At 50.0% G+C, this 22,639-nt stretch overlaps 1 protein-coding gene across 1 annotated transcript in view; it reads right to left on the reverse strand.

Moving 5' to 3' along the window:
- MAP2K6 (mitogen-activated protein kinase kinase 6) overlaps window positions 1-18,951 on the reverse strand; it is a 38,826-nt gene extending 19,875 nt beyond the window's left edge. The window contains exon 1 of the mRNA XM_059485704.1: window positions 18,805-18,951. Within this exon, the coding sequence (XP_059341687.1) occupies window positions 18,805-18,820 (16 nt within the window). The 5' untranslated portion in view covers window positions 18,821-18,951. The remainder of the gene's footprint in view (window positions 1-18,804) is intronic.
- Between the last annotated feature and the right edge of the window lie 3,688 nt (window positions 18,952-22,639).

Here is a 22,639-nt window from a genome sequence, read left to right on the forward strand (position 1 = left end):
ACAGCACAGGGCTCCAGCCTGGGGCACATCCCAGCCGGGCAGAGGGATTTTGCTGCAATTCTTGGGCATCTGCAATAAGGAAAGCCCCAGTGATCCACCACACACAGCCCCAAGCCCAAATGTGGTTCCTTCTGCAGAAGGTTCTGCTGGTGGCTCAGCAGATGGGATGGTGCATCTGCTCCCCAGCACCCAAAAAATGTGAATTTTCTGTGCAAACAACCCCTGGAGCTTTGCTGTCCCTGAGCCTTAGAGTAAAGCTCATTTGAGAGCTCTCCCTGCAATTTGGCACATGGAGAACATCCACAAGCACTTGACTCAAAAGCCAAGTCTGAAGAATAATTGAGGCAGAAAAAGCAAGCCTGGTTTGGAGTGATGCTGAGAGACACCTCCAGAATCCAGATTTGATAAACAAAACTTCCAGGGTACCTGTGACATTAAGCAGAAGCTTAAATCTACTTGGTTTTAGCAAAAAAAAAAACCCCAAAAACTCACAGTGAATACTGAACTGGTGCTGAAGAAGGCGCCACCTTTACAAAGCCAGTTTCCTGAAAATTCTTTCCTGCAAGTTCCATCTCAGGATGAGAAGAAAAGCCTCAAATTGTGCCTGGAGAGGTTCAGATTAGAAACTGGGAGGAATTTCTTCTCCAAAAGGGTGGCCAGGGCAGTGGTGGCATCACCATCCCTGAGCAGAGGTGGCACCTGGGGACGTGGTTTAGTGGTGGCCTTGGAAGTGCTGGGTTAATGTTGGGATTTAATGTGCTTGGAGAGCTTTTCCATCCTCAATGATTCCCTGATTTTGGGGTTAATTTAATGAGCTTGGAGAGCTTTTCCATCCTCAATGATTCCCTGATTTTGGGGTTAATTTAATGAGCTTGGAGAGCTTTTCCACCATTCCTAATTCCCTGATTTTGGGGTTCTTGTTTGGATTCAACGAGCTTGGAGAGCTTTCCCATCCTCAATGATTCCCTGATTTTGGGGTTAATTTAATGAGCTTGGAGAGCTTTTCCATCCTCAATGATTCCCTGATTTTGGGGCTAATTTAATGAGCTTGGAGAGCTTTTCCACCCTTCCTAATTCCCTGATTTTGGGGTTCTTGTTTGGATTCAATGAGCTTGGAGAGCTTTTCCATCCTTGATAATTCCCTGGTTTGGGGGTTAATTTAATGAGCTTGGAGAGCTTTTCCACCCTCGATGATTCCCTGATTTTGGGGTTCTTGTGTGGTTTCAATGACCTTGGAGACCTTTTCCACCCTTCATAATTCCCTGATTCTGGGGTTAATGCTTGGATTCAATGAGCTTGGAGAGCTTTTCCACCCTTGATAATTCAAAGGGAAGACAGAGGAATTTGCTGCCCACATGGGCTGTAACAGAAAATAAACTTTGACTTCTGAAGGAAAATCCCAGTCTCCAGACTTTTCACTGCAGTCAAAAACCTTTTATTATATAATCCAAAATAAATGGTTCCTTGCCACAAAAAGCTCCTATTTCCTTCAAAGGATGTTAACTAGTTCTGTCTTCACCACAATTTATTATTAAAAATGTTTTCAATAGCCATGTAGCAACATTTCCTTTCAAACAACACTCTTAGGCACATAACATGCTGGTAAAATTTCACAGGCAGGAAATGCCTCTTTCTCCCATTTTTAGGAGATAAAAGTGGCTCATTTACAATTCCTGTCTCTCTTAAGGATTTTTTGTGTGATTTCTTGGAAGGTTTTGAAAGCTCAACGATCTGGTTTTCCCCTATCAGCTGTAGTGTCTGTGTGAGCAAACTCCCATCTCAAAAATGAGGGCAAACTGGGAATGTTTGGTGGGTTTCCATGGAAGAAAAGTGAATTTTGGCAGCTCCCAAGCCTGGCCTGACCCTCAAGTGCCACTTTGCACAGGGACAGGACCCATGGCCATGGCTTGGGTGCAAAACTCCCAACCCAGATGGTTCTGGCAAAACCCAGGAATTAAGAATATTTATTTTGTGTCCCAGCCACCCTGTAGATGCTGAGCAGGAGGAAATTCCTCACACAAAGCCTCGGTGTGCAAGTGCAAAGGGTTTATTTTATCACAGCTCTGCTTCAGCCCACATTTCAGCAACAATGGTGGGTTTGGTGCTGCCAAAGAGAACTTTAAACCTTGCAGGACACCTGGAAATACCCAAATCTCTGAGAAATTCACTCATTAACCCCCTGGACACAAACACTGAGATATCCCAACACAGCACCCAGGGCAAAGCAGGGTCACATGGAGCAACTGCTGCTGCAGGTGTAGCAACCTTGTATTTAAAAATATTTTGGCAAAATTACCAAAAATGACCAAAAAGTGAAAAAAAAAAATTTTAACAAGTATTGCAAACCATCTCACAGGTTCATTGTTTATATTTGTGAATTCCTATGGCTGTTACAACAGCTGCTGTAGGTGTAGCAACCTTGTATTTAAAAATATTTTGACAAAATGACCAAAGAAGTGAAAAAGTATTTTTAGCAAGTATTACAAATCATCTCAGGGGTTCATTATTTATATTTGTGAATTCCTATGGCTGTACACAGACCACCCTGGCACAGTCTGAGGGTGGGGATGTCCTGTACCTGCCCCAGCTCATCCCTACTGCCCAGTGCTCAAGGTTTGAAGCCTTTAATCCTGCCCAGGTCTGTCCCCCAAGGAATTAAATTGTTCCCCCACACGTGGGGACATCCCAGAGGAGCATTCCTGGTGTGCCCAGGGTCGGACACTGCCCACTCCAGACTAAACAAGGGCCATGAGCACAGCCCGGGGCTCCCTGCGAGCCGAAAAATGAAAATACACAGAGATAACAAAGTCTCTGCTCAGTGAGTGGGGCTGAGGAGAAGCCCGGCTGCTGGGGCTGTACCAGAACTCCTCATGGCTCCACTCCAGCTGAAATGGAAATCCAGCCCTCACAGAGAACACAAAGGGGGCACATTCCTCAGGCAGCCACTTCTGTGGGTTTTGCAGCACAAAATGCCACATCCCCACGTGTCCCCCCTATGTGGCACCTCCACAGTGGGTCCTGCACCACCACCTTCCTCCCACGGGCTCCAAATGGGTAAAAACCTTCTGAAATTTGTGGAACAGGCACTGAATTTTGGATTTAAACACCTCTGGGATGGAGCTGCAGGTGACAGGGAGGAAGGTGGTGGTGCAGGAAAATCCACTCCAGCTGAAATGGAAATCCAGCCCTCACAGAGAACACACAGGGGGTACATTCCTCAGGCAGCCACTTCTGTGGGTTTTGCAGCACAAAATGCCACATCCCCACGTGTCCCCCTCATGTGGCATCTCCACAGTGGCTCCTTCAGAAAGGTGTAGAGAGCAATAAGGTCACCTCCGAGTCTCCTCCAGGCTAAACAACCCCAGCTCCCTCATGGGTTCCTCACAGGGTTTGTGTTCCCAGCCCCTCACCAGCCTTGGTGCCTCCTCTGGATGTGCTCGAGCACCTCAACATCCTTCCTAAACTGGACACAGCTCTCGAGCTGTGCCCACACCGGTGCCAAGAGCACGGGAAGAATGACCTCCCTGCTCCTGAATCCAGCCTCTCCCAGCACTCATTCATGTCCCAGCACCCAGCTGTGTCCCTAACATCCAGATGTGCCCCAGCTCCACTCCTTGCCCCGGGCTCTCTCCATCTCAGGGCTGCACTCACAGGGCTGCACTCCCTGCTCTGACTCAGCCCCACAAGCTGCAATAAACCCAGGCCAGGAGAGGCTCCAAACCAAAATAGCAGGGCTGTGCAGGGAGAGCAGGGAGAGGCGAAGTGCACCCGCTGAACTGGGGCAGCCCTGAGCAGCGCCAGGGTTATTTGTGTCCCTGCTGAGGCACCCACACTGCCCAGACAAAGCTCTGCAGCTCTGCTGCCAGGTAAAATCACAAGGACGGGGCTTGGTGCCTGCCTCCGCCCGGCCTCCAGCAGGAGAAGCTCTGAACAGCAGCAGAAGAAAACGGGAGAAGCTCTGAACAGCAGCAGAAGAAAAAGCTGGAACAGGCAGCTCTGCAATAAGGACTCCAGCAGACTCAATCTGTGGCTCCTGTGGTGCAGACATGGACAGAAATGTCACCAAACTCTGCAAATATCAGGAGCTGTTTGCCTGCCTTTCAGCAAGCTCTGTATGTCAGTAATTGAATTTTGGAGGTAATTTCCTGACTGGGGCTAATCTCTTTTACTCTGCCCATTTTCCTCTTAACACACCCTGCAAAAGGGCTGCAGGCTGCTGGGTCACTGGTGACAGTACTGAAACCAGGGGATGCCATTTCTTCTTGTTTATCTGCACATTTTGGTTACCAGAGTCTGTCTGTCCCCCCGATAAGAGTGCATTTCCAATGAGTTATTAAATATCAATAATTTTGAGAGCCAAATGGGAATACTCATGGAAACAGAGAAGTGTGCCACAAGTCATTTATTTATTGAGCATCTTCACCTTCTGCAGAAGGCCCTGGTGAGCAGGAGGGCTGTGTTAATCCATGTGCAGGTCAGAAATGAGGTGCCAGCTCTGCCCAGATTTTTCCTTCATGAGAGGAACACCACAACAGCTCTGGCATGGCAGGAAAGGATCTGTCCCCTGGCATTCTGTCATTGGGAACTCTGGCAAAGCTTCAGCCAAATATTGTGATTTAACTTCAACATGTGAAGGTCAAAGCTTTGATTATCCTGCCTTGGTGCCACACCATCACACAGCTCTCTTGCTATTCTGTAATGATGCAAGAGCTTACTTGCTTATTTTTATGTCTCAGTTATTAAAGATCCATCTTTAATAACTGAGATATAAAAATAAGCAAGTAAGCTCTTGCTTACCTTTCAGTAAGCAATTTTAACCTTTTTTAAAGCAAATTTATAATTCTGACCAGTGCAGAGGGGAGGAACCAACTCCTGCTCCCTCTGCTGGAGATGCCTCCAGAATAAACTTTAAAACACCCAGAAACACCATTGCTGGGGGAAACGTGTGGAACCACAGAAATCCCAGAAAACCAAAGCTGTGACCCCTCTGTGGGGCACTTAAAACCATCCAGGAGCACCAGTGCTGGGGGAAGCCATGGGAAATGCAGGAAACCAAAGCTGTGACCCCTCTGTGGGCACTTTAAAACACCCAGGAGCACCATTGCTGGGGTGAAGCCAGGGGAAAACCCAGAAAAACCAAAGCTGAGACCCCTCTGTGGGGCATTTAAAAACACCATTGCTGGGGGAAGCCAGGGGAAATGCAGGAAACCAAAGCTGTGACTCCTCTGTGTCCCACCACCAGCTCCGGGCACTGACCCAGCTCCTGGCCAGCACTGCCCTCCTGTTTATGGCACTGCCCTCATTTATGGCACTGCCCTCCTGTTTATGGCACTGCCCTCATTTATGGCACTGCCCTCCTGTTTATGGCACTGCCCTCCTGTTTATGGCACTGCCCCCATTTATGGCACTGCCCCCATTTATGGCACTGCCCTCCTGTTTATGGCACTGCCCCTATTTACAGCACTGCCCTCCTGTTTATGGCACTGCCCCCATTTATGGCACTGCCCTCCTGTTTATGGCACTGCCCCCATTTATGGCACTGCCCCCATTTATGGCACTGCCCTCCTGTTTATGGCACTGCCCTCCTGTTTATGGCACTGCCCCCATTTATGGCACTGCCCCCATTTATGGCACTGCCCTCCTGTTTATGGCACTGCCCCCATTTATGGCACTGCCCCCATTTATGGCACTGCCCTCCTGTTTATGGCACTGCCCCCATTTATGGCACTGCCCTCCTGTTTATGGCACTGCCCTCATTTATGGCACTGCTCCCATTTATGGCACTGCCCTCCTGTTTATGGCACTGCCCCCATTTATGGCACTGCCCTGTTTATGGCACTGCCCTCCTGTTTATGGCACTGCCCCCATTTATGGCACTGCCCCCATTTATGGCACTGCCCTCCTGTTTATGGCACTGCCCCCATTTATGGCACTGCCCTCCTGTTTATGGCACTGCCCTCATTTATGGCACTGCTCCCATTTATGGCACTGCCCTGTTTATGGCACTGCCCTCCTGTTTATGGCACTGCCCCCATTTATGGCACTGCCCTCCTGTTTATGGCACTGCCCTCCTGTTTATGGCACTGCCCCCATTTATGGCACTGCCCCCATTTATGGCACTACCCTCCTGTTTATGGCACTGCCCTCCTCTTTATGGCACTGCCCCCATTTATGGCACTGCCCTCCTGTTTATGGCACTGCCCTCCTGTTTATGGCACTGCCCCCATTTATGGCACTGCCCCCATTTATGGCACTGCCCTCCTGTTTATGGCACTGCCCCCATTTATGGCACTGCCCCCATTTATGGCACTGCCCTCCTGTTTATGGCACTGCCCCCATTTATGGCACTGCCCCCATTTATGGCACTGCCCTCCTGTTTATGGCACTGCCCCCATTTATGGCACTGCCCTCCTGTTTATGGCACTGCCCTCCTGTTTATGGCACTGCCCCCATTTATGGCACTGCCCCCATTTATGGCACTGCCCCCATTTATGGCACTGCCCTCCTGTTTATGGCACTGCCCTCCTGTTTATGGCACTGCCCCCATTTATGGCACTGCCCCCATTTATGGCACTGCCCGCCCTGCCCAGGGCTGCTCAGGAGCCCAGGGGCACACAGAGCCAAGCACTGGAGCTGCTCCAGCACCACCACCAGCAGCAGCTCTGGCACAGGAGGGAGCTCCAGGAGCTCCAGGCTGAGCAGGGCAAGGTGGATGCAGCTCCCAGGGAAGCTTTTTCAAGTTCAGACATGCTTAAGGCAGAGGTCAGAGCACGACCTGCCAGCCACCTCCTTCACTGCTTTTCCACCCTGCTGCTTGGCTTGGCCCAAACCTGCCTTCCACTCCTCCCAGCACATCATCTCAAATGCCCTCAAATCCTAAAAACAACCCGAGCTGCAAGGGACCCATCAGGATTATCCAGTCCAGCTGCTGGTCCTGCACTGACACCCCAAAATCCACCCTGGCCATCCCTGGGAGTGGTGTCCAAACTCTCCTGGAGCTCTGGCAGCCTCGGGCTGTGCCCATTCCGTGGGGGAAGAACCTGTTCCTAAAATCCATCCCAATGCCCTGCCACAGCCCCAGCACTGCCTGTCCCTGCCCCTGTCCCTGTCCCCTGTCCCCTGTCCCTGTCCCTGCCCCTGTCCCTGTCCCTGCTCCCTGTCCCCTGTCATTGTCCCTGTCCCTCTCCCTATCCCTGCCCCTCTCCCTATCCCTGTCATTGTCCCTGTCCCTGTCCCTGTCCCTGCCCCTGTCCCTGTCCCCTGTCCCTGTCCCCTGTCTCTGCCCCTCTCCCTATCCCTGTCCCTGTCCCTGTCCCCTGTCCCTGTCCCGTCTCTGCCCCTCTCCCTATCCCTGTCACTGTCCCTGTCCCTGTCCCCTGTCCCTGTCCCTGTCCCTGCCCCTCTCCCTATCCCTGTCCCTGTCCCTGTCCCCGTCCCTTTCCCCTGTCCCTGTCCCTGTCCCTGTCCCCTCTCCCTGTCCCTGTCCCAGAGAGCAGAGGTGGGAGCTGCCCCCAGGGCAGAGGCTGGAATTGCTGAGATCTCTCCTCATCCTCCTCCAGGCTGAGGAAGGCACATTTGCTTGTCTGGCCTAGAAAGAATACAAGGCATTTATAAAGAACAAAAGCTTTTCCCCAGGTTTATCATGCAGTTTTATCTCAATTTGGAAATCACACTGAAGAAATCCATGACAGCACTGTGACAGACTTGTGACAGCAACTCTTGTCCTTCCAATAAAGTGACACAAGTGGGCAGATTTTTTTTCTCTCTCTTCATACGTGCACATGGATCAAAGCCCATCAGGTCACATCTCTAAAGCAGAAGCTGAAAATGCAAATCTCCTTTTAGGAGCCCTCCTGCCAAAGCCTCCACAGAACTCCCCATGAGAGGTTTGAGGTTGGAGCTTCACTTACACACTCCCAAAACGGAGATGCTTCCCATGGGCAGATGAGCAGAACTGGGGAAAAAGGAAAGCAGAAAAAGGGGAAAAAAGGAACCAAGAGAAGCAGGATAAAAGAAATCATCAACACAGACCCATAATGTCCATCCCGCTTAGCAACCAGGACAAAATACATCCCAAGCTTGTAAATTCCTTTACGGGTGTGCTCGACCCCAACCAAGCACATTCAGTCCCATGCAGAAGGACTCAGATGTTCTGAGTTTACCACGTGCACTTTCAGGATGAAGTGAAAAAATCCTATTAAAAAAAAAATTAAAAATTTTAATTAAAAAAAATTTAAAATTAAATTTAAAAATTAAAATTAAATTAAAAATTAAAATTAAATAAAAAGTTTTAGAAATCCTATTTAAAAAAATCCCACTTTCACGATTTAAAAAAAAATCCTATTTAGCCTTTCCATTAAGGCAAAATAAAAAAATTCTTCAGCCCCTACTGCTCCAACCAAGCACATTCAGTCCCATGCAAAAGGACTCAGATGTTCTGAGTTTACCATGTGCACTTTCAGGATGAAGTGAAAAAATCCTATTAAAAAAAAAAATCAATTAAAATTAAAAAAAATTAAAAATTAAATTAAAATTAAATTTAAAAAAATTAAAAATCCTATTTAAAAAATCCCACTTTCAGGATGAAAAAAAATCCTATTTAGCCTCTTCATTAAGAGAAAAGAAAAAAATTCTTCAGCCCCTACTGCTCCAAACAAGGCCCTGCTCTGCATCAGCGCTGAGTGAACCTCCTGCCTTTCTGCTGTGGCAATGCCTTTTTAAAAAAACCCTTTTTAAAAAACCTTTTTAAAGCAAACAGCTGGAAAAGCAGCCCCCCTTGGCAGGAGATGCTCGCACAGGATGGAGCCTAAATGAGATTATCCGAGGTACAGAGAGGCTGGAAGTGCTGGCATTGTTCTGCCTCTGTGCAGGAAGAGCCAGAGGAGAAATTCTCTCCTACTGCAGGAAGCTGTTCCAGCCCCTTATCAGACAGAAAGCTCCTGATTTCTTGCGGGGGAAGCACCAAATGTTTTTGAGGGGAAGGAAAAAAAAAGAAAGGAAAGGAAAGAAAAAAAAAGAAAGGAAAGAAAAAAAAAAGGCATGGCTGGCTCTTAAGGAAAAGAAAAAAAAAAGGAAAGGCATGGCTGGCTCTAAAGGGGAAAAAAAAGGAATGGCTTCTTGTAAGTCTCTTCTGAATTTACTTGATTTTAAATGTCTGTGTAGAAGACATATTTATTTTCTAGAATTTTAGATCCTGCTGAAGAATTAAAACCCCACTTCTAAGATATATTTTTTGTCATAGTGTTCTCTTGCATTTCAAGCTAAACTTGCCTTGGCCAGAGGCTTATTTGTCTCTCCTGAAGTGAACTTCACATTGTATCCTGGACAGCATTTTACATCAACCTTTTACACATGCAGACAAAAATAAAAACATGCACCAAGTGACCTCAAAGCTTCCCAAAATCCTTTCACCAACCCATTAAAGGCACCTTAAGCATTTCCTATTCTTGTCTCAGTAAACGGCCTGGTGACATGAATGGAGCTGAGGGAGCCTGAGGTGCTGCCCTGCTCAGGTGGCTCTGAGCAAAGGGACACTGCCAGGGCACATTGCCCTGCTGTCACCCCACAGGGACATGCAGGGCTGCAAGCCCTGGGCTCCTCCTCTCTGCCAAACAACGGGAATTCAGCCTGCTCTCACTCCACAGAACCACTGGGAAAGACCTTTGAGCTCATCAAGCCCAACCCATGACCCTACACCTCCTCACCAGCTAAACCACAGCACTGAGTGACATGTGACATGACAGTGACCCCACCACCTCCCTGGCAGGTGATCCCAGCGCCCAATCACCCTTTCAGTGAAGGATTTTCTCATTTGTTGCCTCCAGAAATCAACTTGTTTCTCACCATCTCTGAATGCAGCATCTGTGTCACCCTCCCCAGCTGCCAGGGGCTATTTTGGGCTCTCCCTCCAGTCGGGGGCTGCTTTGGGATGTGGGATGTCCTTCCCTGCAATGCACAATCTGCTCTTTTGCTTCATTTATAAAACTGATTGCTTGGCAGGGATCCAAAGCTTTCTGTAGATATGTTCCAGAGTTTTATTAGCAATGAGCAAATTGCTGGTGTCCTTGACAAAGGTAAGGAAGTCAGAGCCTCTGTTATTTGACTTTATTTTTTTTCTAGAAGGTCTCTCCCAAAGGACAATTCCATGTCACAGAGCAGAGCTCACTTGCTGCACAAGGACCTGTAGATATGATGGCTGTCTTGACATATTCCATAGATATGGAATAAAACCTAAAAAACTTAGATTTTAACTCTGTTCCCTATTTTGTGCCTTATTTCAGCCTTGTCTCAGCCTGGTTTCTCCTGGTAGGTTGTTAAGGGATTGTGGTTTCCATCTCTTAGGAGTTGAAAAGCAGAAAAACACTTTGGCACAGGTCAAAACCCAACAGTATTAGAGCCTTGCCTTTCTTCTCCTTTAATAGGCTACTCTGACAGCCCTCTGCTTGTTAAATGAGAGAAAAATCTGTGGGCAAGCAGTGAAGGTCAATCTTGTGGTTTTTGAAAGCATTTAATTAACACAGTTAAGTACCAAGGTCTGCTTGGGAGGGAACTTGTGCATTAACCAGCAGCATCTTTCTCTTCAGAGAAGCAAACCTGGGACTGAGTGCAGGCTTTATCCTCATCTCCCCATCCCAAACCTCAGAGCCGCTCAGATTCAGCTGCAGCAGCTTCCCTGTCCTGCTGCTGCTGCCAAAACTGTGAGGAAATGATGGTCAGAGCTGTTCTGCACCTCCTTCTGCAGGGTTTGGGGTGAGCCCTGCACCCTCAGGGCTGTGACTTCTGCTCCAGGCCTTTTGGGCAAGTGATCGAACAAATCGACTTTTGGGGTTTTGGCATTTTAATGACAGCATGTAAAGTCCTTGTCTCTTCCTTGAGCTGCTCTCAGCTCTGACAGGTGCTCCTTTCCTAAATATCCCATATTTGTGCTTTGACCCTGGGCAGCCACATGCACAAACCCCACAGGCCGACAGCTCCTTTCCAAAAGGTCACAGCGTCAGCTGCTTGAGAGCAGAAATCAATCCCAGCCCTCACAAAGCCACACTGGCTTTTATTCCTTCACACTTTTTGCAGCACTGGAGACCCTAATTGCAGACAATGAAAGCAGCCCTAGGAAAAAGGGGCAGTGCTGAAATCCAAGCTGGGAAGTGTGGCTGTGACTCCAGTGCTGGAGAGGTGCCCTGAAAGCAGGAGCTGTGCCCAGGGCTGTGCCTGGTGCTGCACAAACCAACCCTGAGGGCAGAGCTGCTGCCAAAAACACCTTCTGAGCTTGTGTGCCCTGATTTTGGCAGGAATTGTGGCAGGGATGTGGCAGGGACTGCTCCCCTCCCACCTGCAGGGACTAAGGCAGTGACTGCAGTGGGCTCTGCCTGAGGAGCTGCACACCAAAGATGTGAGAGCAGACAGAACAGAGCAAATCCAGGGAAAAATCACCCAGTCATGGAATGGGAAGAGGCCTTAAAGTTCATCTCATACCTTCCACTGTCCCAAATTGCTCGAAACCCTGTCCAGCCTGGTCTTGGACACTTCCAGGGGTGTCTCGGACACTTCCAGGCAGCCACAGCCTCTCTGGGCACCCTGTGCTTTCCGTTTTTAATTCCTAGAGATGAAAACCACAATCCCTTAACAACCTACCAGGAGAACCAGGCTGAGACAAGGATTTCTTGGATAAAATAAGGTATAAAATAGGGAACAGAGTTAAAATTTAAGTTTCTTAGTGTCTATGGAATATGCCAAGGCAACCATCACATCTACAGGTCCTTGTGCCTCACCACCCTCACAGGAAGTAATTTTCTTTTAATATCTAATCCAAACCTACTTCAAAAAGTCAGGAATCAATGCTGGGTTTGCCTTTATAAAATATTCTTTCTCCCTTCCCTTTTGGCTCTCTGGGAAGGTTTGTGTTTGCTGGATTGGGCCTTCCATCACTTCAGAGCTCTCAGAACAACAAAAGACTTTTGAGTCATTTTCTATATCTGACCTTGAACTACTGCAGAAGCAATAAACATTCATGAGAGGAATGATACCACAGAGTGAAGCTGTAATTTTTGTAACTTGTTGCTTGAGTGTGGAATAATCCCTGTGAGCAGCCAGGAGTGAGGCAGTGAGGGATCAGCCCCCAGGGCAGGCACAAAAACCACCACCAGGCCTGGGATGTGCGCACAGCAGCCACACACACCATGCTCTGGGGCCATTTGGCATTGATAAGCATTTTTCATTGAGTGCAATTACATATTTTTGTTTAGAAAAATGATTCTCCTTCAAAAGCAGCTCCCAAGTCCGTGCTGATTCAGCCTTCATTAAAGGCCTCTTCTTGCAGACACACTCAAGTGTTGACTCCTGCACTGATTTCCTATTGCTGCCTTATCTTTGGCATCTCATCTGCAACTTCTGCTGGGTTTTTCTTTCTTTTTTATTTTTTTTTTCATCTGAATGCAGTAAAAGTGGCTCCAGTTCTTCTCACGATTTTTGATCTGCCTGGGTGCAGGCTAAGAAAACCCAGCCCTGATGATAAAATTGCTAAGTAGGCTAACAAAACAGCACCAGCAAGAAACTGGATCAGCTCAGCTCTGTGCAGTTTTCCTGCTAGAGTAGGGGAAAAAAAATGCTTTTTCTCTCACAAATGTGAAACCCTACCCCAGCTGCAGAGGTTGTTTGCATTGGGCTTCACAGGACTGGGATTTTGCAGCCCAAAAAGCCACAGACACTGCTCCAACAGCAAGTGGGGGATGCAGCCAGAGCAGCTGAGCCTCTCCTGATGCCATCTCTGACCCTGCCCCTCCAAATCCAGGCTCCTGCTGGAGGTTGGGATGCAGATCCAGAGGGATTTTTCACAGCTCCAGAGGATTCCTGCAGCTCCCACAGAGGATGTGCAGCATCTCTGTGCACCATGGCCAAAGGAAAGGTGACTCGGAAATGCTCCAGCACCCCATGTCCTGGTGGGATGAACCCTCTGTGTGTTTGGAATCCCCATTTTAAAAGGATGGGGAGGTTGGAAGGATGGGTTTAATTCTGGCTTTGAGGCAACAGAAAGCCCTACAAGCACCAGGCTCAGACTTCCCCTCTCCAAACTGCTTTTCACTGAGCCAAGGCCACTGAGCAGGAGTCAGTTCTCCATTCACACCTGTCAAGTGCAGAATATTGTGGATTTGGAAGACAAAAGCAAAGAAAAAAAAAAAAAAAAAAAAACCCAAAAGAACCCCCAGTTTTTGCGCAATGAGCAGCTACGGAAATTGCACCCAATGGCCTTCACCACTTGGCCACCACAGACCATAATAATATGTGAGGTGGCACAGCTCCAGCCTCTGGATCTGCTTCCCTGCTCCCACTTATAATGCTAATCCCTGAAACTATTCCCAGCCAGGCCCTGAGGAAGGGAGCTAAGGAACTGCACAGGTAATGAAACAGATTTTTATTATTTTTAATTACAGCTCTGTCCACGTCTCAAACCAAAAGAACGCTCCTGGCCACTGGAGGCTGACTCAACATTTCATCTTAATGATGCTGCCAGCTTTTAAATACACCCCAAAATGGTCCCCAAAATGAGAGAGGGCAGGAAGGGAGCCCTGGTGAGTAATTCCTGCCCAGAATTGCTGTGCCAATGCTGCCATCACAGCTGTGCCCTGCCCTGGCAAGGGCAGAGCTTTGCCTCTGCAGCCGGAATTCGAGTTCATGGGGTGAACCCCTTGGGGCAGGGCTGGGGACCAGCACAACCACCAGGCTGAGGAGCTCTGGGCCTCCAAGGGCATTTGCAGAGGGCTGGAGAAGCATCCCCACTCCTGTGCTAACACAACTCCCACACTATTCTTCTTTTTCCAGCTTTTTTCAGGTGTGTTGGTTTTCAGTCCTTTTTGCAGAGGGGCTGTCAGTTGTTTGCAGCAAGAGGAAAAGCCCAAGTGACAACAGACACAGGCACTGTTTGGGGGGAAAAGGCAACTTTTTAATCACTTTGTGTATTTTCAACACAAAATCTCAAACCTGCTGTGACCATGTTCCATGTGAAGAGTCTCATCTCTCCAATCACTCCTGTGGTTTTCATGGAGCATCATTTGCTTCACCTCAGCAGCTCGTGGATGTGTCAGTAGAGGGAACTGAGCCCTGAGGAAGCCCCCAGGTTTTGGGGACTTAAACACCACAATAAAAAGGAGCATTGAGGAGCCTGGCAGGAGCACTCAGCTCTCTGCTCCCGTCTTCCTGCAGCTTTTATTGCTAGAATTGCTCCTGGTTGAAGCTTTTAAATATTAAATATGTTGCTGGGTGGCAGCTGCTGGCCTGAGCAGTGGTGTTGGGACATGTTGGGACATGCTGGGACATGGGGACAGGACAAACACCTCCTGAGGGCAGAGCAGGGGCTCACCCAGGTGTCTCAGCCCTCACCTGGGCACAGCTTTGGTTCACCTCCAGCCACTTTTCTGCCCCAACCACATTTTCCTCTTCCCAAGCTGGGTAATTCCTCCAGCCTGGCACTGCAGGAGGTTTTTAAACCTCTTTATAAATATTTGTCCCCTCTCTTAACCCAAAGCAGGCACACAGGCACCTCCAGCACTTAACCTAATTCAACAGGGCACCCTTAAAAAAAATTAATTAAGAATAAATCATCAGCTGCAGCTGAAATCTGCTGCTAGTCCAGGCTTTGCTAGGCTTGCACCCGGCTGACCGTGCCAAGTGCCTGTGTCATGGCAGTGTGTGAGTGGGGAGAAGCTGAGCTGGTGCTGATGAGGCAAAATTCACATTGCACAACCCACAGGAGCTGCCTGCAGGTTAATCCTCCACCAGCAACAACCTGCCACCTACCTAGGGCTTCAAAAAAAAACCCAACAACAAAGAATAGTTCAGCTTTACAGCTGCTCCACTGAGACTCTGGCTGGGGAAAACATGAGTGTTTCACATAAAACTCTGGTATTTGGACTAGGTGCAGGCCTTTGGTCAAAGTCCATGGGGTGCACGCTCAGCCAGCATCACGTGGGACGTGCTGCTCACAATCTCAGCTTCCCTTTGCAGCTGGAGCGCTGAAAATTGTGTTTGAAACAAGAGCCTGAGCTTCAGGTGTGAGACCAACAGGCAGCAACACTTAGTTCAAACATCATTTCAGTGTGTTTATGAATCAGTGCTCTCCTGGGTGCTGCTCCCCCTTCCCTTTTCTCACTGCAATGGAGAAATCTGCATATTTGCAGGTGTTTGCTCCCATGTGGGCTTTGCCAGGGAATAATTCCCCCCGTTGCAAGGAATTTGGGAGACTCCTGAATATATCTGCTGTCACCAGAGTCCAGATTTACAGCCTCAAACTGTGCTTGGCTTGAAATTAATATGGACTTCCTCTTTTTTTTTTTTTCCCCCCCCCCCTTCCAAAATAATATCCTATTAGTCATGACAGCCAAATGGGCTGGATTTGGGCAAGGATTCAACTTCTGAGCTCCCATCAACACCAAGGCCCTCCTGGCCAGAGCAGCCCCATCTCCAAAGATGAGGAACAAGCTGCAGGAACCTGCTGGGCTCAGGAAAAGCTGATTTTTGCTGTGGGCCGCTACATCAAACAAATAACACCAGTCTGCAGCTTGAAAGAGGGGATGAACAAGCGCAGGGTGAAATGCAGGGTGTCTCTGACTTCAGGTGAGTTTTGTATTTGGGTGGACCCTCAGGGGCAGGTGAGGTGGCTCAGAGCCACCAGCACAATGCTGCTCATTCCTGCTGCAAAAAAAGCCAGAAGAAAAGTGTTTTTTCCTGAATTCCAGGGGGTTTTACTCTTTAGACTGTGCAGGAAGCAAATCCCCCCCCATTTTTTTGCACAGCACAGGTAGGGTCTCCCTGAACCAGGTGGGATTCCTTGCAGGGAGCAAGAACAACTCTGCTGCTCACATGTTCCCCCTGCCACGCTGCACCAAAAAAAATTAATCTCTGGCAAATTCTCAGAACAACTCTGGAAAGGATTCAAAGCAGGGAGAGGGCTCAGCAGCTGGCTGAGGCGCTGGGCTGTACTTTCCACAGAGCTGCTGAGGAACCTCCTGTGCAGCACATGAAAGCTGATCCCAAAAACTCAGCTTATCCCAAAGAACGACACCTCTGCTGCAGAGCCCAGAGCTGAAACCCCTTCCTGAGCAAAAGCTGGGCCCGAACAGCTGAGCTTGGAAAAGTCATCTGTGCCAGGAATGCAGGCACTGGTGCTGCAGGCAGCGAGGAGGGCGGCAAAGGGAGTCAAGAATGATGCCATTCATTGAGATCATGTTTTGTGGGTTGGCTACTTCCATCCTCCCTTTTCCTGGTACAAGGCCCTGCTGGGGGACACTCAGCACTCTGCAGGGCCACCAGCACAGCTCCCTGGGTGTCACCACTCTGCACGCTCAGCCTTTGCCACCCCCAGGCTTTTTGGGGACCCCCTGTCCCGCCCTGGCAGTGGCAGAGGGCTCTGGGTACCCCTGGGTTCAATCCTGCATTATCAAACTCCCTTGGCTCTTTGCATCGGAAACTTTTACAATTCCCCTGCTCGGCTGGAAAAGATGACTGCAGCAAACCCAAATTAGGAATAAATTATACAACAACTTTACATTTTTTCTTTTTACAAAGGAAAGCTGTGTGGCAAGAGCTGTGCAGGCACCTCATTCCCAACGTCCTGCCTTGCAAGGATTATTGTGGAAGGGTTAGTTTGAATAAATAAATAAATAAATAAATAAACACAACACGAGCTCCAAACCCACTTTGGGACCTGCTCCTGCCAGGCCACACGCTTCCTGTCACCCCCAAAATCCCAAATATGCGTGAGAGCTGCAGGATGCAGCGAGAGCCAAGCTGCAACATCCACCCCAAGCACTTCCAAAAGCTGCGTCTGTGTCACGGGCAGGGATTTTCACAATGAATGGCCACAGCTACTCCTCCTTAAAGCTCTCTCCCTGTTGCATTCCCGCAGCATTTTTGCAATATGAAATTCTCCACCTCCTCCCAGCCTGCCCCCCCGCCCTTGCAAGGGCACAAGGCAGAGGCAGGCAGGAATGAGCAGCGAGTTAAAAAGCAAAGAGCAAAGAGCCAGCTCTCTCTTTGCCACCACCACCACCACCACCACCACGCTGGCAGAAATAAATCACTGCTGTCCCCTTCCCAAAGCCCCTCCTGCTGCTCCTCAGGCCTCAACTCCTGCCCTTCTGCAGCTCCTCAATGCTCAGCTTTGCCCTTTTGCAACTCCCAAACTCTCAACTTTGCAGCTCCAAAATGCTCAACTTCTGCAGCTCCAAAATCCTCAATTCCTGCAGCTCCAAAATCCTCAATTCCTGTCCTTTTGCAACTCCTGAATTCTCAACTTCTGCAGCTCCAAAATGCACAATTCCTGCAGCTCTCAAATGCCCAATTCCTACCCTTTTGCAACTCCTAAGTTCTCAACTGCAGTTCCAAAATGCTCAGTTCCTGCAGCTGAAAAATGTGTAATTCCTGCAGCTCCAAAATGCATAATTCCTTCCCTTTCGGAACTCTGAAATTCTCAACTTCTGCAGCTCCAAAATGTCCAATTCCTGCCCTTTTGCAACTCCTAACCTCCCAACTTCTGCAGCTCCAAAATGCTTAACTCCTCCCCTTTGCAAATCCTGAATTCTCAACTCCTGCAGCTGCAAAATACTCACCTCCTGCAGCTCCAAAATGCATAAATCCTGCTCTTTTGCAAATCCAGACTTCTCAACTTCTGCAGTTCCAAAATACTCAACTCCTGCAGCTCCAAAATGTCCAATTCCTGCCCTTTTGCAACTAAATTAATAATTTCTGCATTCTGCAGCTCCTAAATGCTTCAGTCCTGCAGCTCTTAAATGCTCTAGTCCTGCATTTCTGCAGCTCCACAATGCCTAATTCCTGCCCTTTTGCAACTCTGAAATTCTCAACTTCTGCAGCTCCAAAATGCACAATTCCTGCCCTTTTGCAACTCCTAAATTCACAACTTCTTCCCTTCTGCAGCTCCTAAACAATTCCTGCAGCTTCAAACTGCTCCATTCCTGCCTTTCTGCAGCTCCCAAACACCCAATTCCTGCACTTCCAAACGCTCCATTCCTGCCTTTTTTGCACGCTCGGGGCGTGCTGGTGTGACCAAAAGTTACCAAATATTAAAAGAGAGAAGGGGGGAGAGAAAAGGGTGGAAAATGATCTCAGCGCTGGCACGAGAACAATACTTTCCCATGGAAACATAGGTATATATTTAATTCCCGGTAACTCCACTCCAGTTTCACCTTTCATCTCCCTCGCGGACTTGTTTAAAAGTTTGCTTTAACCCCGCGCCGAGCCCCGGCTGCAGCTGCTGCTGCTGCAACACCCCCCGCTCGCTCCGGGCCGTGCCAAAGGCGGCCGAGGGGCACCGGGGGCTGCACCGGGGGCTGCACCGGGGGCTGCACCGGGGGCTGCACCGGGGGCTGCACCGGGGGCTGCACCGGGGGTGCAAAGGGAGCTGCACCGGGAGCTGCGAGCACTGGAGGCTGCACCGTGAGCGGTGACCCCCGGGCAAGGCGGGCGTGCAAACTCGCGGGCACCCGCACCCATGCATGCGCATGCACCCGCACCCATGCATGCACATGCACACGCACACGCACATGCACCCGCGCATGCACACGCACACGCACATGCACGCGCACACGCAGCTGCACGCGCGCTTGCACAAGGGAACGCGCAAGTTGCACAAGGGAACGCGCGCGCGCGCACCAGCTTCCCCCCCCCACCCCGCCACCGCAAGTTGCACGAGCGAGTGCACGCGTGCACGAGCGTGCACGTGCACGTGCATGCACGCGCGGCCCTTGCACGCGCGCGCATCCACCCGCGGCTGCACGTGCACGCGCGCTCTCTCACCTCGGGGCTGAGACATTGTCCCCCGGCGGGCTGGGGGCAGGGCGCGCGCACACAAAGAGCCGTCCCCCCGTGCGCGGCCCCGCCGAGGGGCGAGCCGCCCGGCGCGCTCACACACACCACACACACACAAAAGATGCGAGCCGCGCGCTCCCCCCCCGGAACGCCGCGCGCGCTCCCGCCTGGGCGGCGCGGGGCTCGGGGCGCGCCGGGCCGCGCCGTGCCGGGCCGGGCCAGGCCGGGCCGGGCCGGGCGGGGCCGGGGGGAGCGGGGGGGGGGGGGGTCCCTGCGCGGCTGGCGCGGGGTCGGCGCGGCTGCACCTACATGATGGGCCGGGGCGGCCGCCCCGGCCTCCGGCGCGCACGGGGGGGGCACCGCACTGCGCGTGCGCGGCGCCGCCGCGGGGCCGCATGGGAGATGTAGTCGCGCGGCCTCGCATCCCGCCTGCTGAGGCGCCGGCAGGGGGCGCGGAGAGCGCGGCGGGTTCGCCCGCTTCAAACGGATTAAAATCGCTTCAGACCGATTGAAACCGCTTCAGACCGATTGAAACCGCTTCAAGTCGCTTCAAAACGCTTAAAATTGCTTAAAACCGTTTCAAGTTGCTTCCAACCACTTCAAATCACGCTTTCCAAAGGCCCATGAACAGAGGGAAGGGAAGGGAAGGGAAGGGAAGGGAAGGGAAGGGAAGGGAAGGGAAGGGAAGGGAAGGGAAGGGAAGGGAAGGGAAGGGAAGGGAAGGGAAGGGAAGGGAAGGGAAGGGAAGGGAAGGGAAGGGAAGGGAAGGGAAGGGAAAGAAATTTCAAGGAAAGGAAAGGAAATTTCAAAGAAAGGAAATTTCAAGGAAAGGAAAGGAAAGGAAATTTCAAGGAAAGGAAAGGAAAGGAAATTTCAAGGAAATTTCAAGGAAAGGAAAGGAAATTTCAAGGAAATTTCAAGGAAAGGAAAGGAAATTTCAAGGAAAGGAAAGGAAATTTCAAGGAAAGGAAATTTCAAGGAAATTTCAAGGAAAGGAAAGGAAAGGAAAGGTTATTGCAAAGCTGACTAAAGAGCTCAAACTTCTACATCTGCATCTGGCCTTAACTCCCTGCCTACTGTAGTTTGAATTTTCTATGAGTCCTGATTTATTTATTCCCCCTCTCAACTCACTCCTTGCCAAGGGATGAATTTGCCGCTGAGAAACTGGGCAAGCAATTTCTGTGGTGTCACTGCTGAAAAATCTCCCCTCTGTCTGTAAACAGGAGATTTGCCCCGAAATGCTGTTTGTTTTAGACACCAGGCTGTTCCCAGCCTTGGTTTGATCAGGGAGCTCGGGAGGCAAGCACAGTCATGTGCTGGGTTTGTCCAGGAAAGCACAATTGGAGGCTTCAGTGTCAGTGTTTGTGTGAGCACTCACTCCTGGGCCAGAAATTCACCCCACCAACAGCAGTGAGCTCCAGCACCCCCAAATTCTCCTGCTTCCCCTTGCAGGAGCTTTGCCAGAGTTGTTTCCCTGTCCCATCTCTCTGGGGAGGGGGGTGCTTGCCCCTGCTCCATCTCCCTTCACAAGGAATGCTTTGGGAAACCCAGATGCTGCCCAGGTGGGATTTTCAGCTGTTACAGGTGGTGGGAAAGGAGCAAAACTGTGTCCAGAACACCTGTGGTGCCTCCTGGTGCATCCTTGAACACCAAAACCAGGTTTTGGGGCTTAAATCAGGATTCTCCCAGCATGTCATGAGGTGGGAAGGGAGGCACCACAGGTTTTGTTCTGAAGCTGTTGGGTGTTTTGGATCACAGCCCTGTGCAGGGACAGACAGAAGCCCTGTTTTTTCCCAAATCAATGCACTTTGCAAATGGAGAAACCAAGCAGAGCAGCTTGGCGATCCAACTTTATGGGATGGGACAGGCTCCAGCAGTTCCTGTGCTGAAGGATCCAGTGGCTATTTCAGTTTCTTTGGTTCTGGTTTATGTTTTTATTTGATTATTCTGCTCCCAGCCATCCTCTCCTTCATGGCAACGGGGAAGGAAGGATAATTTGGAACAAGTGTACAGAAGTTTGGCTTGGTCTGTCCTGTGACAGGCAATGAGACAATGACATTTTCAAGTGTGATCCCATCCTCTGCACAGAACCTCATGAAATTTCTCATTATTTTTGAGCTCAGGTAGGGGTCAGTCCCCACAGAGCTGCTGGACAAGAGAATGCAACCATTCCCTAATGCTCCCAAGGTACAGGAACAAGCTGGAAATTCAAAATAATTGGAATAATGACCCCAAAGGCCCTGGCTCTCTGCTGCAGAGGATGAATAAAGTGCAGGAAGTTCTCCCAGCTGGGATGAGGGACCCTCCCAAGGGATGTCTGGGCCAGGAGCTGGAAGCAAACCCAAAGCAAACAGAGGGTGCAGATGCTGGGGAGGAGGTGAGAAACAATGAGCTGTGCTGATGGCAGCAGCACCATCTGCTCCTCGGGGGCTGCTGACATCCTGCATTCCTTTGTTCCCCGGGAGCTGCAGCCTGCAGGAATTTGAAGCCAAACACAGCCCCTGCAGTTCAGCCCCATCTTACCTTTTGTCTGAATTTCCTCGGTCTCCTCCTCCTCCTCTTGCAGCCCTCAACTCCCAGTTTTTCCTGAGTTGATGGATGAAAACCCAGGAGAAGTTGGAATTCTCAGAAGTTAAACAAACTGTGCTGCCCCAGCACACACAGGGTGGGATGCTGGTAAAATCTCTCTTTAGCTGAAGAGCTGAATTGAAAGGATAAAATGATCCAAGAAGCACATGCAGCTCATAAAAGAGGCAGAGGCCAGTAAATAAAAATGACTTTCAGCTTAGTAATGAGGTTTTAGAGCCATAAATCTGGCTGGACAGTAGTGATGAGTCAAGCATGCTCTTCCAGGAGGGGTGAGGGTGATGTTTGTGTGTGGTAACCTAAAGAGGAGGGACAGAGCTGGAAAACCAGGTAGGAATTTTACATTTTTAGAAAAATATGCAATGAATGCACAGGTGAACTAAAGCAGCCTCATCATTCTAAAATCATTGATCTGGGACTGGGGGAAAAGGAGTTTTTACATGGCCTGTCTTTAACTGCTTGTCCTTCCCTCTGAGCCTTGCACTCCTGCACTTGGGGATGGTTTTGTTTCTTAGAAAAAACCTGAAATTTTACCAGTCACATCTCTTTTTGTGGTCACCTTTTTCTGTGTTGCTGCAGAAAGTCAGAGGTCCCATCCCTCTGTCCCACTTTGGGCAGAGCTGAGCGTGGTGCTTTTTCCTTGGTTGCTGGTGTGGGTTTAATGCTGCAAACACTGCTGGGTATTTTAGTGTTTGCATTTGCTCCTTTGTGCCCTCTCTGTGTATGACACACTCTGGGTTTGCTTTGCTGCAGAAATGAACCCAAATTCATCCTTGGGGCACCTGGGAGCACTCAGAGCAGCCCTCAGCCCCAGCCCTTTTGTGTCTGTGCATTCTCAGGGTCACATCCCGAGCTGCAGGCTCTGAGCACTGCCCTGAGCCTGCTCAGCCCTGCAGGGACAGCTGGCTGCTCCATCCTTAGGGTCAGATCCATCACCCTCAGCCCCCCTGGCTGGCTGCTCCATCTTTGGGGTCAGATCCATCACCCTTCAGCTCCTCTGGCTGGCTGCTCCATCTTTGGGGTCAGATCCATCACCCTCAGCCCCCCTGGCTGGCTGCTCCATCCTTAGGGTCAGATCCATCACCCTTCAGCCCCCCTGGCTGGCTGCTCCAACCTTAGGGTCAGATCCATCACCCTTCAGCCCCCCTGGCTGGCTGCTCCATCTTTGGGGTCAGATCCATCACCCTTCAGCTCCTCTGGCTTTAATATTTGCAGCTCACTCAGCTGGCATTGTTTG

Source organism: Ammospiza nelsoni, chromosome 19 (genome assembly GCF_027579445.1).
Source record: "Ammospiza nelsoni isolate bAmmNel1 chromosome 19, bAmmNel1.pri, whole genome shotgun sequence".
NCBI lineage: Eukaryota > Metazoa > Chordata > Aves > Passeriformes > Passerellidae > Ammospiza > Ammospiza nelsoni.